This window comes from Macrobrachium nipponense, chromosome 12 (genome assembly GCF_015104395.2).
Source record: "Macrobrachium nipponense isolate FS-2020 chromosome 12, ASM1510439v2, whole genome shotgun sequence".
NCBI lineage: Eukaryota > Metazoa > Arthropoda > Malacostraca > Decapoda > Palaemonidae > Macrobrachium > Macrobrachium nipponense.
The window spans coordinates 67,990,627-68,009,815 of NC_087205.1; the positions used below are offsets into that span (position 1 = coordinate 67,990,627).

Here is a 19,189-nt window from a genome sequence, read left to right on the forward strand (position 1 = left end):
TTTTTTATGTCAGGTGTGAAATGAATTCCCTACAAAGTCTTCTGTCTGAGTTCCTGTCAGGTCTAGGTCTTCAACTAGCCCATTTCCATGATTTCCTGGGTCTTCCTATAGGTTTCTGTCCTGCTACTACCATATGTACTGCTTTTCAGGCCAACCTTTCCTCATCCTTTCTCATCACATATCCAAAGCACCTCGATCTCAAAGATCTTGAGCCTTGCTTTTCAGCCTTCGAACACCACATCTCCATGCCAATTCCTAATTCATACTACGTACCTACTACCTTTCCACTGTACTTGACCAGTCTTCTGTAGTCACATCTTTTCAGAAGCTTCATTTTCACTGCCAGTGCCATCATTCTGGTTCATACAGTAGCACAGGCTTAATGGACTCCTTATAAATATTTGCTCTCTCTATTAATATGACAAACTGTTTAATCAATTTGTATTTTTCATAGCTAACAAACCTTCAGTCTTAACAATAGGATAGTCTTCTTGCGCCAGCTAGAAACCGATAAAAAACAAAGATTGTAAAGCAAGGAATTAGCGGCATCTGGCAACTCATATGTATACGAGGTGGCTTGCACTCTCCTTCCCAAGTCGACTGCTTTGCTTGCCTCAGATTTCTTTGTTTTAGTGTGTTTGTGTGTGTGCCTTGTTTGATTATCTTATCATCCTCCAATTCTTCTAGGCCTTCTCAATGCATGTGCCCGGGAATTCACGGATTGTCGTGCTCCAGGTTTTTGGCCGCTTCCATTAGAGACACCAACACTACATGCAGTAGATGCCAATCTAAATTTTGTACCATTACTAATCCTTGCCCGGAATGTCGTTCCTGGCCTGTGTCACAGTGGAAGGCATTCTACAAAAAGAGGGAGCATCATAGAGTATCTCAATTTCACCCATGCTGAAGTTACGCCCTTCCTTACTGATCTCAATACCTAGGGCAGTCCAGCAGCTCCTCAAACTCTTCTATAAGATCTGCCAATATATCACAAGGTTTGCAATTCTCTTTTCCATATTTACTCTTGTGATACATTTAGGACACCGAAAAATCTTTTACTTCCTAAATATTTTGTAATCATGAGCAGCTCCTGACACCATCTATTATACTCAGTACACAGTATACAGAATTCACTAGCACCAACCTTCCACATCAACCGTGAAGCAACACTCATGAATGTATTTCTCTCTGCTTCCCTTCCAGTCACCAGAATCTTTTTTTATTTTTATTTTTTTCTTGTCAACTTTTCCACCTTTTAAACATTTCCACTATGTGCTCCTAAGGTTCTACTGCTAACACTTCGTCACTTTTATAAAGCAGCTCCTAAGGGCTTCCTTTTCTGCATGCCTTTGTAACTTAATGTGATAGACGAAAAGGGGCTCACCAAAACCTTGATGGACAGCAACATTTACCTCAAATTCTTCTGATACAAACCACTGTCTTCACACAAAGTCAAGTGTTGAGATAGAGAAACATCACTAGCTTGACGAGTTTCTTGTAGTCCTTGCCCTTGCAATGGCCATCTAATTTGCTGTTTCCACAGTCAAATGACTTTTCAAAATCCATGAATTTGTGTTATATCCTTTTTGCATAGTACATTTGTCTTGTACTGGCTCCCATGTTACCTCTGTTACCTCCCTGGTATGAGCCAAGACAAACAATTATTGATTTTAACAATTTTTTTCATATTTTCCTGAATTCAACACCTTTTCCAAATTACATGGCAACTTAATTTAGATCTGCTCATTTGAAAGCTTACTAGTTAAGACTCAGAAAAGGAGGTTATTTCATCACAGCAAGCAACAACATTATCAATCCACATAATTTTCATCCTTTTTCTATTAAGAGAGTGATGCAATCTACATATACACAAAATGAATTATCAGCAGTCATTGTGTGACTTTGGTCTGCTTTGGTAAGTTGATGGAAGGCTGAACTGTTAGTCTACAAGTTTACTAAAGTAATCACAGTTTATTCTCCCACTGTTCTTTAAACAAGATCTTGTCATTCTTTCTTGCAGCAGCATGAAAGAGCCAGAATTAGTAGGTAATTCTTGAGAATGTTGCACTCCAGGTTGGACTGGATTCTACTTATGGCAGTAAGATTTTAAGTACTTTCTTCAATTGATGACATACTAGGTCTTCATTGCCTCAATTTTCTTCTTTCCTTAAGGCATCTCTCAAGATGAACACTGAACCATTTTTTTTATCTATACAGTGGTACCTCGAGATATGAAATTAATCCGTTCCGAGGTGGCTTTTGTATCATGAGCTTTTCGTATCTTGATCCGCATTTTACATGTAAAATGGCTAATCTGTTTAAAGCCCTACAAAAACACCACAGTAAATTTTATAATAAAGCTAAATTGACCAATAAACAATGAAATACTACAACAATTTGGACCATTCAATACCTAACTTAATACGTACTAGTACTAATATGTATGTACCTGTAAATAAAGTGTATTAAGTGTAAATGGTATACAAGAAATACTGTACGTGCATACGTACGTATGTAGTAAAATGTGGAACCTTACCTTTTGTGTGAGGCTATCTCCGAAAGTGGCGACAGACGAGGAGGAGACAAACGGCAGAAAACTTCTTATAGTATGTACACTTAACTTTACGAAACACATTAAAAAATGTCAGGAAATATAAAATGATATTGTCATGATACAATAAAGTTTGTTCATACTTACCTGACAGATATATATATAGCTGTATTTCTCTGACGACGACAGAATTTCAAAACTCCCGGCAAACGCAGTGGTCGGCCAGGTGGTTAGTACCCATTCCCGCCGCTGGGAGGCGGGCCTCAGGAACCATCCCATTTTCTATTCAGATTTTTTATACCACTGTCCCCTGAGGGGAGGTGGGTGGGTACTTGATTATATATATCTGTCAGGTAAGTATGAACAAACTTTATTGTATCATGACAATATCATTTTGTTCATGACACTTACCTGCCAGATATATATATAGCTGACTCCCACCATTGGAGGTGGGAATGGACAGAATAGAAGGATTTTGGAAACACCTCAAGTGCAGATGATTGACATCTTGGTTCCTTACCTGTTAGCATAGCTGACTTCGTGATTACCGTCACCGAAGCCTGCTTCTGCTTTACTAGAGTTACCTGTGTAGTTGGTGCGCTCTAGATGATCTGTCAACGGGAGCATGACCACAATGTGACTAGACCATATGACCATACCATGAGGGCTAAGAAGTAAAATATATCACCACCTGACCAACCTAGCCAGTTAAGGATATTTAACTAAGGCTTAATGATTGAGAAGTCCGCCACTGGCGGTCGACCCAACAACTGTAAATAACAACTCTTCCTAACCATTTTCTATAGGATAGGAAGAGTTGTACTTCTTGCCCCCAAGATTGTGTCTGCGGACACGTATGGCCCTAGCGAGCAGCAAATCTTATATTCTATCTTCACATCCCGCAGGTATTGTGAAGTGAACACAACATTGCTTCGCTAAAACGTGGCACTCAAGATGTCACCGAGTGCCATTCTCTATTGAAATGTTTCCGAGACTGCGCCCTCACCTCGTGAACATTCAGTTTAAAAGATTTCAAATCTTTGTCCAAACATAACTAATGAGCCACTTTGAAAGAACTCCTTAACAATAACGCCAGGGTGTTCTTTGATATGGGCAAGTCTGGTTATTACGGAGCACCGCAGATTGTCCGAAGAACCTTGACTTTCTTAGTTTTATCTAGATAAAACTTGAGAGACCCGACAGGGCACAGGACTCTCTCTGGCTCTTGCCCAATAATATATGCCATCCCCTTGACTTCCAAGCTCCTGGGCAAAGGGTTAGACGGGTTCTCGTTCTTAGGCAAGAACGGAAGGTTTAGATAACACCGCCTTATGTTCTCTAAAACCAAAAAACATCTGATAATGGCTTAAAACTTCCCTAACCCTTCATAGCTAGAGTGGTTAGAAAAGTTAGCCTTTCTGGTCCCGTGCATTAAGTTCACAGAAAGGAAAGGATCGAAATTCTTCGACATCGAGAACTTCAGACTACATCCAAGTTCCATGCCAGAATCTTCGATCTAGACAGTTTCAAGACTTCCACAGACCTTAAATATTGTGAAGGGCTTTATTGTTTGACAGATCCAAATCTCTAAGCCCAAATGCCGTCAACCACATACTCCCGTATTTGTAATAATTGGGATTTACAACTTAGTCCTTTCTTCAGACGGAAAGAGAAGACTGGAATACAATTCACAGAGATCGAGGCGAAAGAACACTATTAATTCCTACACCATTTCCAAAATCAGCCCACTTCGATTGATATAATGCAAAATAGGCAACACTCCTTTGCCTTGGCAATGACATTTGTCATTAGTTTTGAAAAAACCTCTCGTTTCGGTCAACCTTTCGACAGTCTGAACTCCGTCAGACTTAATGCGGAGAGGTTTTGCGATACCTCTCAGAGTGACGCTGTTAAAGTAAACTGTTACCTCTGTGAATTTATCTTCTCGAAGGCCCACATAGGGCAATCAATGTTCTTGGGCGAACAGTGTTCTTCTCGCTCCGTCTGACTTCAAGAATCAACTTATTACATCCCCAGAGTTTGAAATCGGGGAAAAGAGGCTAAACATCCATCCCCGTTTAATACCATAGGATGGCGTCCATTGCTATCGCTCCCAGATCGAGAATAAGAGAGCAGAGTAGAAGAAGCCTCTTCGTCCTAAACATTGCGAAGAGATGTAACAAAGGACTTCGCTAAATGTAACAAACCTCTTGAGAATCGTTACATTCATGTCTATTTTCATAACAGGCTCTCTACCATTAACTTGAACAGGGATCGAGAGAAAATTTCTCGATAGTTCTTGAGAGACAAGAGAGATGTGTTATTTGTCAGAGTTGATCTATTCCTTCAGGACAAATGTAGGGACGACCGAATTGCTTACAATTCTTTCAGAATATGTGCCAGGACATCTGACCTCTCTAGAGATGCCTGGTACTGTTTCGCTATCACCTGAGGTGTTACCTGAAGCATTGCGAGATATTCAGAATCGTTTCTAGATCTTGGATATTATTCCATTTTTGGTAGGGAAAAAAGAAAACTGTACAGGTCTGAATTGCAGTCTATTCAGGGAAAAAAACTTCTTCAGGGAGGAAATGGTCCCCAGCAGACTAATTCCTTCCCCTACCGAGCATGCTTCCCTCCGTAATAAGGCTGCGCTCTGCCTAAGCAGGAGAGCCTTAATATAGTGCTATGCCACGGTAGACTCTTAAAGAATCCTGTAACAGTGCGGTAAAGGGCACCGAAAGGATTAAGAGATATCTCTGTTGAAAATTGTTTCGCCAACGAAGGCAATGTTTAATAAATGCATGTTATAATTCCCTTCAATTCTAGGCTTAAAGTCCACGATTGTAGGGCAGAGATACGGTTAGTCAATCAATCCTTCGGGAGAGAGAGACGTAACATACCGAGCATGACAGCGCGCTACTTGGTACTGAGTTGGTGACTTGGTGTACCGACGTTCACCTTCTTGCACTAGTAAGTCTGAGTTGCCAGCTACCCTATTCTACAAAAGAATAGGTTTGTTATTATTTGAGCCGGAAGAAACTCTCAAGATACATCTTTAAGCGAAACAGGATTCGCTAAATACAGAAGTTGAGTTCGCGTTGTCGTAACACTACTCTTAATATCCAAAATATTAAATCGGAAACTCCTGGAAGGTTGGGACAGGGAGTAACCGATTAAAAAATACTAGCGTCATCCACAGTGAAAGCAGCATTGATTCATCGTCACGCACTATTCTGCCTGCGTTACCATCTACTCCCTTCTACGAAGGAAGAAGTTTATTATTATCATCTAGCAGAAGAAAAACTCTCAAATAAGCATATTTAAGCGAAATAGAATTCGCTAAATGTAGAAGCTGAGTTGATGTTGTAGTAACAATACCTTTTAGCCTTGTCCTTACCCCGGAAACTCTTGGAAGGGAGTGCATGTTATAATTCCCCCCAATTAAACACAACTTGAATAACAGTCCTTTCGGTTGCCATCCATAGAAGAAGCTACGATATGCGTATATGACTTGAACCCTACAGTACTAATATAACACAAAAATAAAATACATAAGTATTATAGCCACTTGGACAGCTAATTCTCTACTATATTCTTTCCTCAACGAGGAAGAGAGAGAATGGAAAACGGCTGTTTTCGTTCTCTTCGTCAAGAGAATGAATTAATGTTATTCAAAGGAGATCCTCCAATGAGAACTGAGGAACGAAAAGGACAATTCAAGCTTCCGATGCCATTGGAATTAAGACTTCATGGACGTCTTCTACAAGTCTTTTCTCTTGAGGAATCTCTTACTAATGAAAAGAGCTCTTCCGAATCTTGTCAATGAGAGCTTATCCGCTTAAACAATAAAATGTTATCAAAATCTTTATCAATGAGAACTAACCCTTGTACGGGATAAAGAATTTCTTTTTGTCAATGAGGGTTCGTCCACTTACTTTGACAAAACCTTTATTGACAAACCATTAGTATCTTACTATATGGGGGAAATCCACATACCTGACAGAAAATAATCCAAGATGTGAAGGACGACAAGCGTCCTTAAAAATTTTCTTGACGCATAGGACGCCTAGCGTCCTCAAAAGCGTCCTGTATAGCGTTCTGATCCTGCATAGCGCCCTGATGAGAAGGACGATGAGCCTTCTTAAAATGCTCTCGACGCTTAGGACGCCTGGCGTCCTCAAAAGCGTCCTCACTTGCGTCCCGACGTGATGGACGTCTTGTCAAAGCATCTCTATTTCGATATAGCGTTATAGAACGCCTCGCGTCCTCAAAAGCGTCCTGACGTGATGGACGCCTTGCCAAAGTATCTTTCATTCGATATAGCATTGTAGGACGCCTAGCGTCCTCAAAAGCGACCTCATCCACGACCTGACGTGATGGACGTCGTACTAAAACTCCTCTAATTCTATCCTGAGAAGTAGGACGCTTTGCGTCCTCAAAAGCGTCCTCATATAGCAACCTGTCGTAACATCTAAGTCGTTCAATATCTTCTGAACCCATGATGCGACTTCTTAGTCTTGTTTGTAACATCGAGCGTCCTCATGAGCGTCCTGAAAAGCGTCCTGACGAGTAAGGCGTTTCTTGTGTTTAGTACTTACCTCTCGTTCTTGAACACCAAGATCATTCTCCTCCAACTCGACGTCTGAACTATCCTTCTGAACGTCCTTCGACTCTTGGTAAAGACGATGGTCGCCTGTGCGACATCTATTGTCTTTGTCTCCTTCGCCGATACTTCTAGAGACTCTATCAACAGGAGTGCTTATGCACTCCTGAATGAGTCTAAGAGGTCTAGAAGGCGACGAATTCGGAGAGGACGAAGTACGCGGAGAATAAGAAGGAGAACGTCTAGATTTCTTTACGGGTAGATATAGATCTTTCTTACGATGTCTCGATCTTAATTCTTTCTTTGCGAAAAAGGCATCTAACTATTGTTGAATTGCTACTAGGCCCTTCTTGGATGGTGCAGATCCATACGAAGAAGTTATCCTTTGAGAAGAAGATGGGCGAGGGGACGCCCTCTTCCTTCGCTCCGGACTCGAATCAGGACGCCCCGAAAGCGTCTTTTCTGTGGGAAAAACGAAGCGTAAATCGAGGCGGAGGACGTACTCGATCTTACCCGATGAAGCGTCCTCTTCCGTAAGACCTCTCCTAAGAGGGCGAGAAAGACAATGGTCGCTTGTGCGACATCGTACGTCTTCCTTACCACTCTTGATTGGAGAGGTCTTCCGAGACTCTCCCCCCCCCCCCCCTCCCTACAATGAGGGGAGGGCGTCTCGGAGGAAGAGAAGCACTCTTTTAAGATTCGTGCCTGTGCACAATTTTTTGGAAACCTGGTATGCATTCTCAGGTTCTGTCTGCGCATCGTCCTAGAACTTACTCCTGACGAGTGTCCATATAGGACTTTTGTCGAAGGCATTAAAGCATAGGGCTCTTACACATCTGAGGAGCGTTCTTTATTCCTTAGAGTCTTGATTCGTAGGACGCCTAGCGTCCTGAAAAGCGTCCAGATGTCTACTACTTCGAACGTCTTGCAAATAGCGTCCTGGCGAGCATCCTGGCCAGCGTCCCAATGCTTAAGACGTTGAGCGCTTTCCGAGTCTCTTCCAGAACGACCTGGTGTACGTTGGAAAGTTTTTTTTTTTTTTTTTAAATGTTAAGGCTGCGATAACAATAGCATAACAATAGAGAGCGAGAACGTGAAGCGTCCTCCTCTATAAGCTTCTGTTTAAAGGGCGCGAGTCCTTCCGAGAGCTCCAACCCGCGTGCGAGGAGGACGCCTCGGAGGACGAGAAGCTTAAATCGAGGCGGAGGATACTATCGATCTTTTTATCGAAGAAGCGTCCTCTCGTAAGACCTCTCCTAGGAGGGCGAGAAAGACTATGGCGTCTTCCTTACCACTCTCGATTGGAGAGGCCTTCCGAGATTCCCCCCCCTATGGGGAGGGGAGTCTCTGACATCCTTCCGAGATTCCCCCCCACTATGAGGGGGGGACGTCTCGGAGGAAGGGAAGCACTTTTCTTGAAGAAGCGTCCTCTTCCGTAAGACCTCTCCTAGGAGGGCGAGAAAGACGATGGCGTCTTCTTTACCACTCTCGATTGGAGAGGCCTTCCGAGATTCCCCTCCTATGGGGGGGGGGGGGGGGGGGGGGGGGGAAGTCTCGGAGGAAGGGAGGCAATTCTTCATGATCCGTGCACGTGCACGATCTTTGGCAGCCTGGGTAGCGTCCTCAGGACCTGCCGAAGGGACGCCAGATCGGTGGGGGTTCCTCGTAACCCTCCTTCGGCTTTCGACATGCCCTCTCCCTGTGGTCCTGGGAGTCCGACAGAGGTCTAGACCTAGAGGCGTTATAAGGCCGATCTGACGTTATAAGGCCGATCTGACGCCCCCTCCACTACACTAGGGGCATTAATTCAGTATCACTACACTCACAACCCTGATTGGAGAGCGAATACTTTAGATTCCAATTACTGATATAATCCACCATAACAGAAAACATTACCTCCCACAGACACTTCTCTCTAGGCCCGTAGGCCAACCGGAAGGTTATGCAAAATAAAGTTAACAGGAGGTTCTGTAGGTATATCACCCTGACTTCTGTTTACTGATCTTGGAGGAAAAAACCTCCTAATTCTATTACGCTCTATTTGCGTACATACGAATCATACATCTCTATTCGGAATCAGTCAAATATCACACTAATCATATTTCTGCTTAACCAAAATTATGTACACATCGTGCATATTACGTGAGAATCTATCGAAGGTTTCGTTATTCTCACCTAACCCCTTTGCAGACAACAAAGTCTGAAACTAGCCCAACTAGATTCAGATGTTTTATTTCAAAAAATCAAAATTAAATCAATTTATTAAAAGCGTATGCCTAGCCACAAATCCTCGTTAATAAACCCAAAAGAAAACAACCAAGATACTTAAGCGGCTAATGAAGTTTTAAAATCCTAGGCGGAGGTCTGGAAACAGTTTGTTTACAGACCGGCAACAGAAAAAAATCTGAATAGAAAATGGGATGGTTCCTGAGGCCCGCCTCCCAGCGGCGGGAATGGGTACTAACCACCTGGCCGACCACTGCGTTTGCCAGGAGTTTTGAAATTCTGTCGGTCGTCAGAGAAATACAGCTATATATATATCTGGCAGGTAAGTGTCATGAACAAACTAAACTTTATGAAACACATTAACAAAACTGTAACACTTAACTTTACAAAAAACTTAAAATAAATATTTTTTTTCTTTTTACATTTTTTTTAATTTTTATTTATTTATTTATTTATTTTTTTTTTACAAAATTTCAATTTCTTCACCACTTTCAACTTTCTGTTTTTTCATAGTATCAATTGGATCTTCCTTTTTGCTTACTCCTGCTAGTAGTAAAGGCCTCTTTAAAAAATAACTATCCAATGAAAATTGCTTTTGCCTACTTTTCCAAATGCTCCTGAAACGACTCAGGCAAACGTCATCGAACTGCACAAGCATACGACCTGTGTAAGCCTTTTCGGGGTGTCTCTTTTCTACAAATGATTGCACCTTATGAAAAGCAGCTAGAGCATCCTTAATTTCTGCCGTTGTCATAGGGTCATCTTCCTCCTCGCCGCTGCTAGAGAACTCTTCTTGAACGATGTTATGTTGCATGGCCTCCAACTCCTTCAGGTCATCCGTCATAAGCTCCTCTTGGTGCTCCTCGAGGAGGTCATTGATGTCGTCCTTATAAACAACCAGTCCCATGGACTTGTCGAGTGCAACGATTTCGTCAAGATCTGGTTGCAAAACAGTTTCAGGATCGTCAACTGTTCCTGAATATGCAGCACCAGCTTCGCCCACGTCGATTCCATCGAAGTCTTGGGGGGGATACGGCATCAGGCCAAAGTTTCCTCCACAAAGAATTCAAGGTTCGCCTCGAAACCTCCTGCTAAGCTTAATCGATGATTTGGATGCATATCACAATATCAAAATGCTCCTTCCAAAATTCACGCAAGGTGAGGTTTGTGGTATCAGTGATGTCGAAACATCTCTTGAAAAGATGTTTCGTATACAGCTTCTTGAAGTTTGATATCACTTGCTGGTCCATGGGCTGGAGGAGAGGGGTGGTGTTAGGCAGAAGATAAAGAACTTTGATGAAAGAATACTCCGCTAGGATATCTTCCTCGAGGCCAGGAGGGTGAGCAGGGGCATTCTCCAACAACAGCAGACATTTCAGAGGGAGGCGCTTCTCTTCTAACAATTTCTTCACTGTCGGGCCGAAACACAGATTTACCCACTTCGTGAACAAAAGTCTCGTTACCCAGGCTTTCACATTAGCCCTCCACATCACTGGAAGCTTCTCCTTAAGCACTTTGTGGGCCTTGAAGGCTCGAGGAGTCTCGGAATGATACACAAGTAGGGGCTTCACCTTGCAATCCCCACTGGCGTTCGAACAAAGTGCGAGCGTAAGCCTGTCTTTCATAGGCTTATGCCCGGGTAACTTCTTCTCTTCCTCCGTGAAGTACGTCTGATGAGGCATTTTTTTTCCAAAAAAGGCCAGTCTCCATCACAGTTGAAGACTTGCTGAGAACTGTAGCCTTCCTTGATTGTCATCTCGTCGAACATCTTAATAAAGGCTTCGGCCGCTTTCGTGTCTGAGCTGGCCACCCCCCATGCCGCACCACCGAATGGATACCAGTCCGTTTACGGAATTTTTCGAACCACCCATGAGAAGCCTTGCACTCTGGGGTTAGCGTCAATGTCCCTTCTCCTCTGTCGTCTTTGGCCTGGGCAATCAAATTGCCGAAAATAGTGCTGGCCTTGTGGCAGATTGCCGTCTCCATTATCGTATCGCCAGCGATTTCTTTGTCTTTTATCCAGACAAGAAGCAGCCTTTCCATCTCATCGTGCACGTGGCTCCTCTTGCTAGACAAAATAGTCACGCCCTTGGAAGGTGTAGCTGCTTTGATGGCATCCTTCTGCTTAAGGATGGTGCCTATTGTCGACGGATTTTGGCCATATTCCTTGACGATCACACTCAATCGCATGCCAGCTTCATACTTTTTCATTATCTCCATTTTTGTCTCCAAAGAAAGCATCCTCTTCTTTCCTACTTCAACTTTCTTGGGACCCATGACTACGTATATACTGTAAGTAATTAAGTTATGTAGTACGTATACGTATGAAGTAAAGTTCTCACACAACACAATAAATTAGTACTACAACAAAATCACTAATGAATTTACGTTAATAAATGAAATCTTTTAGAACGAACGAATTCCGCATGCTTACGATACCGACGATGCCGCCAAGTGGCCGAAAAAGCACGCCGCTATGTACGATGCATGATGGAATCATGGGAGAGATGCTGACCAATAGGAGAGCAGGATCTTATGGCGGTGACTAGCATCAGGAACCAAGGGAGAGTGGGAGGACGGTGGCGAGTCTACTAAGTTGGCGGCGCGCGAGTTTTAAAATTGTTATCGGTGGTCCGGGCGAATCTTGGGACTTTACAGCAACAACCTTTCGTATCTTGAACAATTTTCGTATGTAGAGCCAAAAAAATCTTCACATTTCCTTTTGTATCTCGAGTTTTTCGTAAGTTGAGCCTTTTGTATGTCGAGGTACCACTGTATTTTACACACATACAGTCCTCATCATGATACTTCCAAGAGCTTTCCTCCATGTCTTGGCTTCCAGTGCCTATCTCAACCTAAGGAACTAACACGCAGATTTTTGGGGTGCTGCCACTTGATCCTTCACACCGTAAGGGCCATTCAGGCTAATCATAAGTAATAGGGTTGGTAAAAGAAATTTAATTCTTGCAAAAGAATATTTGTTCATAGAAACTGATTACCTATGATCAAAAGTTTTTGCCTCCTGACTCCAATGATTTCTCACAGTTAATTCTACTGAATAGTACAGAAAAATTGCGGTTCTTCACTGCATAAGACTCTGAAACAGTTGCGCTATACTGCTAGCCAGCTCGTAATTTCCTAAGAATCTGGAATGAAGTACCTAGCACTTGTGAAGATACTCAATGTGAAGAGATTAAAAGTTCAGTATGTAATAGGTTTACATAAAAAGAAAGTTTAAAAAATCATAAATTTTCTTGTTTTTGGTATCTTCTTTATTCTAATTTGTAGCATTTACATGTTTGGTTAGATAAAGTACTCAATGTGAAATACATTAAGTGGTACTCAATTCATATTTTTTGTACAATAATAATTGATGTAGGCTGATAGTGTGGAACATTTCACTATTTTTCCCAAAGGATATTAACTCAACTGTATGACTATTTCCTTTATTATCAATAGTCATGAAGGAACTGCACCAAGTTATATTAGTAAGGACTGCTGTTTACAACAAAGAGATGGAAAAAGCAAAAAAACAAAAAGTTTTCGAGATGCCAAGTACAGGCGGCCCGCGGTTAACGGCGCAATCGCTCAATGCCGAATCGGTTTTACGGCTGTCGTCAAAAATATTCATTAAAAAAATACAGCATTTTAAAGGTACTTTTACGCACAATTTTTTTTCAGTTAACAGTGCCGCTAGCACCAGTGTCTAACGAGTTCATACATTTGTAGAAATGCCGTTCAGACCATAAAGGTTGTGCAAATTATATTAAAAAATTTTATGGAGAGTTATTACGTAGGTATTAGGGTAAAATATATGCCTCTGACGCTGTTCTATGCCGAAAATATCGAGTTACACAAGTGCAAATTTAGCTATGGATGTGTCCATTTATAAATGTTCATGCCTTTGTTTAAAATGTGTATGAAAATGTATTATGTGTAAGGTATTTTTATTTCTGCACAGAAATATGATAAAAAGGCAGCTTTTGAAACTGCCCTTCAAGTTATAGACTACGATGTTTTTTCATGTTCGTTCTTGTATGGCGCCGTCTGCCGCTCTTCAGAAAATATAGTTAAAAAGAGTGCAAATCTGGCAATCGATGTGTCGATTTTTTAAATGTTTATGCTTTTATGTTTAAAATGTGTATGAAAATATATTACGTAAAGGTATTTTCATTTTTGTACATAAATACGATACAAATTAAGGCAGACTTTGTAACTACGCTCCATTTTGTCAGAGGATGTTTTTTAAAGTTCGTTCTTGTCCGCCAATGTTCTGAAAAATGCATGGTGCTATTTTATTAATTATGTATCTTTTCCATAAATCCTTTAAAAAGTTATACATTATTTCACTGTATCCAACAATATTATATGTATTCTCATATTATTGTATTATAAAATACTACGACAAATTTAAGCCAGTATTCCGCGGAGCGGCCAATGTTGTGGTTTAAAATCAGCTAATGAATACGAGTTTGTTTTACCATAACGCAATTCTGAGCTAATTCTCTTGCTTCTAGGTAGCATAAACGAATATCTAGATACTTGACTTATATAGACAAAGTTATTTTTCCTTATACAACGTGTTTTTAGGTGGAAATATTTAATGAATATGTCTTGTTGTGAATGTGAACTATTTTTTTTGTTTTTTTGTTAACAGATTACGTTGGCGGCATGTTTATTACGTAAAAAATTACGTGATTCCATTCGCAATAATCCTTTATATCATCGTAATAAGAACTTTACGTTATTTATCTTATATCGCCGTGAAACCAACAGTAAAATATATTCTTTCAAGCACAGTAGTTTTGATTAAAATTATTGTATCCCAATTTTGTCTACGGTTGTGTTTGATGGCATACGTTTACTGCAGTTTTATCCTTGTTGCCGATGTACGATAATAGTCATTAGCAGCTTGAACAGTTTTCTCAGCTTCAGTTATAACTAGGTTTAAATTTAACAGTATATTTCCCGATTGATCTTTGATCTATAGTGAATAAAGTTATTACATTAAGATATCTCAGTTCTATTCTATACGTAACGCTATTTATAACAACTACGGTAATAGTGTACTGTAGTACGATGATTGAAATACAAGCCAAACGGATGTTATCCAGTTCAGTTGTACTTAGAAAAAAAAAAAGTCATTTCTCGTTTGGTTGTTCATGGCTGTACACGTTCACGCAACGAGGTATACGTTAAAACCATACTTTCATCATTCTCTTTTGCTGTTATTGAACTTATGTAACTAGAAGATGGATGAAGTTAGGCCATTGTAATTTGATCTCTCATAAAATCGGACTATCGTAAGACTAATGATCGTAACTTGAACACTACAGCTACCTGTACACTGTATAAACTATTATATCTTTACATACTCTAGACACCCAAAGGATTAAAGCTAGGCTTTTTTCACTTTACAGTATTCACAACGCTATAATGTACTGTACAGTACTACTGTACAGTAAATTCTATAGTACTATACTGCATAAATATAATTTTACTTATTGCGCCATTGTGGGATTACGGCGCCTTTGACTGGTCTAGTTTCGAAAGAAGGTGCGGTGGCCGTAGGCTTTAACATCGCTTAGCGTCGAAAATCACTTTGCGTCGGTGGCCAGGAACAGAACCCCTGCCGCTAACCGAGGGTTGCCTGTATCTATCTGAGAGAGTTTTAAAGAAACCTATGGTTATTTTTTTATCTTAAGTAAGGCCTACATTGCAACGAATGAGGTGCACTGATGGCACTACCTCCCCCTACAGGGAGTATGGTTGTTTTAGGTGACTTGTATTTAAAAGTGACAGAAAAAAGATGGCATTTCCTAAAGGTAAGGAATGTCTTCAGTGAGAACAAAATATCCTAGCGAAATAATCTCTAAAAAGGCATGACCTTTACACATACTGGCTTCAAAATGAGACTAAGAATAAGAAAGTGAAAATAAGGATAAGACCTAAGATCAAGTTACATTTTGAGTTGATGGCTGTCATGATCAGAAACCAAAGGTTAGAATATGAACTGATGGTGATTATTCACACCATGGCTTCTACCAATAGATTTGAGTATGAAAACAAAACCTAGCAGGACATTTTTTCTAATATTTTCTGTTAAATATAAAATAATTCTCATGAAAATTAGAGGAAAAGAATTATATCTGGACAGACCAAGGAAAAAAGTTGAACAGTTTGACACTCATATTACTAAAATATTGGGGATTATTCTGAAGGAGAATTCTAGCAAGTCAAAGATGAAAGTGATAAGTGTAGAAAGTGACCTGAAGGCATTTCTCATATGGGGAAGGTGACACTAATATTAATCCTCACTTGGTATGTTTGAGTAGATTACCAGGACTTGGTTAACATCATCTACTGAGCCTGAGACTACATTAAATGAGATTTGTTTACTGAGTGGACAATATTATGAACAAAAATTTACTTACTAGTAAACATAGCATGGAAGTATGGGCTACAGGAGGCCAAAACCATCTTATGTGCAGGAACTTCAATGCTGTCAGCTATTAGCACAACATCACATAGCTGACTTTGTCTGCAATAAAAAATCAATAACACCACTTCATATGAGACTGAAATACATCAAGGCTTACGCATTCTAATGGCTTACGACTGGTGGCCAGGCTTTAGCAAACATACAAGGTATAATATACAGTTGCTTTATACCTGAACAATTAATATAAATGATAGTACTTACCGAGTTTCAGTTTTAGGATAAAATAAGGCAACCAGTTAATTCACTAGTTTGCATTATACTAGTTCATTATTCAATTAAATGTACAGGTGCAATAATTTATATTTGATAACTTATTGTTTTTATAACAACTTATCTTAGGATTTCACACCACAATACTTACATTAATAAAAAGTAGGGAAGTATTCTGTCAGAACTATAGGTCTCTGATACATAAAATACATGTGAAGTAATCTTTTCCTCTATCCTACTATAGGACAAATTAAACCTTATCCAAGTTTAGTAAATTAACAATATTAGATAGACTGGCAATCTCATCATCTGAGTTAGCTCTGGAAGCCTTCCAATTCATTTTCATTCAGTCCACCCAATAGTTATATTCAAAATGCAGCTGAAGTGAATGGTATTCAAAGATTCTGGGTTGGGTACTAAAAGAGAGCAAATTTGCAGAGAGATAAAGTTGCACCACTAATCGGTGGGACTCATTCAGCAGGCTCATTGTGGGAAGAATTAAATGCTGTGCACTGACAGAGATGGTTTGACAAATGTAAGAAGTCTGGAGATATAGCCTAAGTATTAGGATTTTATGAGTTAATCAGCACTGATTGCTTCAGATTTCTTGACTGGTAGAGTGAGGCACAGACACATTGAATCAACATCGATTTCATTTTAATAAGTTTTTGTTTGTTTTTTACCCTAATGTTTTTTCATGAAAGTATGTACACAGGTAGTCCCCGGGGTGCGATGGGGGTTCTGTTCTTGAGACGCGTTGCAAGCCGAAAATCATCATAAGCCGGAACATCACAAAAAAATCCTAAGAAAAGCTTACTTTTAATGCTCTGGGTGCATTAGAAACTATGTAAACTGCATTTTTATTGCACTTATCATTAAAAAAAAAACTTTAAATATAGCATAATTGCATTTTTGGTGTCATATTTCTACTGCCAGATCAGTGTTGTAGGCGTCGTAACCCTGGAACATGTGTCGTAAACCTGGAAATAATTTCTGATAAATATAATTGAAAAGCGTTGTAACCTTAGAACATCATAAGCTGAACCCGTCGTAAGCCAGGGACTGCCAGTAATTGACTTGCTTCTTTTTAACCATTTCCTATGCACTGCTTGCTTGGGCTTTAACTAGAGAGTTTAGCATCTACCTTGCTAGGAATGCAAGACAGTTGCTCTGTTTCCCAATTATATGTTGGAAATCTTGGACATACTTGAAAAAGGATGATCAAGAGCACAAGCTTCAACCCTAAATCCAGGACATGGGTCACAAAATTAACAAAATTATGAATGGCTGAGCAAGGTGATTCAGCCATTTTTATTTACTGCAGCAACAATGCTCAGTGGTTATGATGGTTTGTGGAACTGAGAATTTGAAAACCTTTAAGTCTTCCTCAACTTCCTGGCTTCCAAAGCAAGTTTCTCCAGTTCCAATTCCAAACTGCAAGAATGAAGGCAAAGCTATGGCCATTAGAAGAGGAAAATGTGACTATGTGAGTTTCAGAAGTACTGCACTTTGATTTGATCAATAACTATAATGTGATAAATATAATGTAAAGATAAACCCACCTCAAGTCAACCAGATTTCAAACAACACTATGCGATCATCTCTGATTCCATAGTACTTTCACAAAAACATGTCATTCATCCCAGTACAAAAAGTACAGAAGTTCAGCTTTTTGCCACATTGATTTTTAAAAATGGGCTGATCAAAATGTGAAAATGATTTCAACGCAAAACTGAGAAGTATAGAAAAAGAGACACAGTTCTATAATCATTGCTTTTGAACTATTCATGCTAGATGCACAAGATTTCCATCTGTTCCCAGGTACAAGATATTTATTTTTCATACTGTAGTACAACTTTGGCAACTATAATATTTTTATAATAAAATAATGATTTATATACACTTACCCAGTAATTACACTGATAAAGTTTCACTTGCTCAGCAGTTAAAATTGTGAAATTTACAGGTTGCGCCAATTGTTTTGGGTAGGTGGTAAGAGCTCCAGCCACTTTTGTGGTAGAGAGAGGAATAACACAGCAGTGGGCTCAATTTGTTTATGACCTTACTAGGTAAGTACATATATATAAAACTTTATATTATAAAACTATCATTTCTATATAAGTAACTTATCCAATAATTACATAGCTGATTAATACATTGATAGGAGGTGGGATGCGTGGACATATCTTCTGTAAAACATTAAGGGGGCCGGCCGGCTAGTGCCATTTTTTAAGGACAGGACTTTGATATTCATACCACTTAATAAGGTGACTTGGGACATCTCCAAACTGCATATGATTTTCGCCTCTGACCTTCGGTTTTGTGACGCCAGGGCGATTTATCACAAAAATGACCATTTTTCAAATTCTATCTCCTCTCTTGATATTTAATATTAAGACCTAGGATTACTACCTTATATAGACCTGATGTACACCTCCAATCGAATGTTTTTTTTTTTTTTTTTTCTAAAAGTAATTTTTTTGCTAGATATCAATTTTTCAATGTGGTAAAAAGATAAACCCTATAAATCAGGAGAAAAAAATTGATAAAAAAAGACGAAACAAAAATTAGAAAAAAGGGCTTCATTTAATTGTTCTATAATGTCTTTCTTAGTTATATACCAAATTCCAATGTTATAGCTTTAAAACTAAGTGAGAAGATAGATTTTGAAGGTCAATAAGTATAGTTTTGAGATACGGGCGTTCAGTTTTCCTTCGTATTTCTATAAAGACAATGTTAATAAATAATGATTATTATGAATGTATATTTTTTTTTTGTGTAATAATAAACCAAAACTATTTTATTTATCATAATTTAATCATAAATGATGATCCTTTTGCTCATATATCGTAGCCTGGGGCACTGCTTGAGGCAAGATGGGGCACTCCTTCCTACGCAACTCTCTCTCTCCCCTTCACTAACTCAGCTTATTACAGCGAATTTTCTTCTTCTGTATGTTAGCGAGATGTTTTCCTTGTATTTTCCTCTGACATGATGAAATTCTTGCCGAAACAAAAGATAAACAAACATAAATGCATGAGAATGTCAGAGGAGAAACTCAAAGGTGTACTCTCTTTTTACAAAGACAATTTAA

The 19,189-nt window shown here is 39.6% G+C and overlaps 2 protein-coding genes across 2 annotated transcripts in view; one reads left to right on the top strand and one right to left on the bottom strand.

The window, feature by feature from the left end:
• The window catches only part of LOC135224576 (ring canal kelch homolog), a gene marked incomplete in the record, with an annotated part of 536,926 nt that overhangs the window by 252,804 nt on the left and 264,933 nt on the right, over positions 1-19,189 (top strand).
• The window catches only part of LOC135224830 (ring canal kelch homolog), a 120,981-nt gene that overhangs the window by 77,773 nt on the left and 24,019 nt on the right, over positions 1-19,189 (bottom strand). Inside the window, exon 3 of the mRNA XM_064264152.1 lies at positions 15,818-15,924. Coding sequence (XP_064120222.1) covers positions 15,818-15,924 — 107 coding nt within the window. The remainder of the gene's footprint in view (positions 1-15,817; positions 15,925-19,189) is intronic.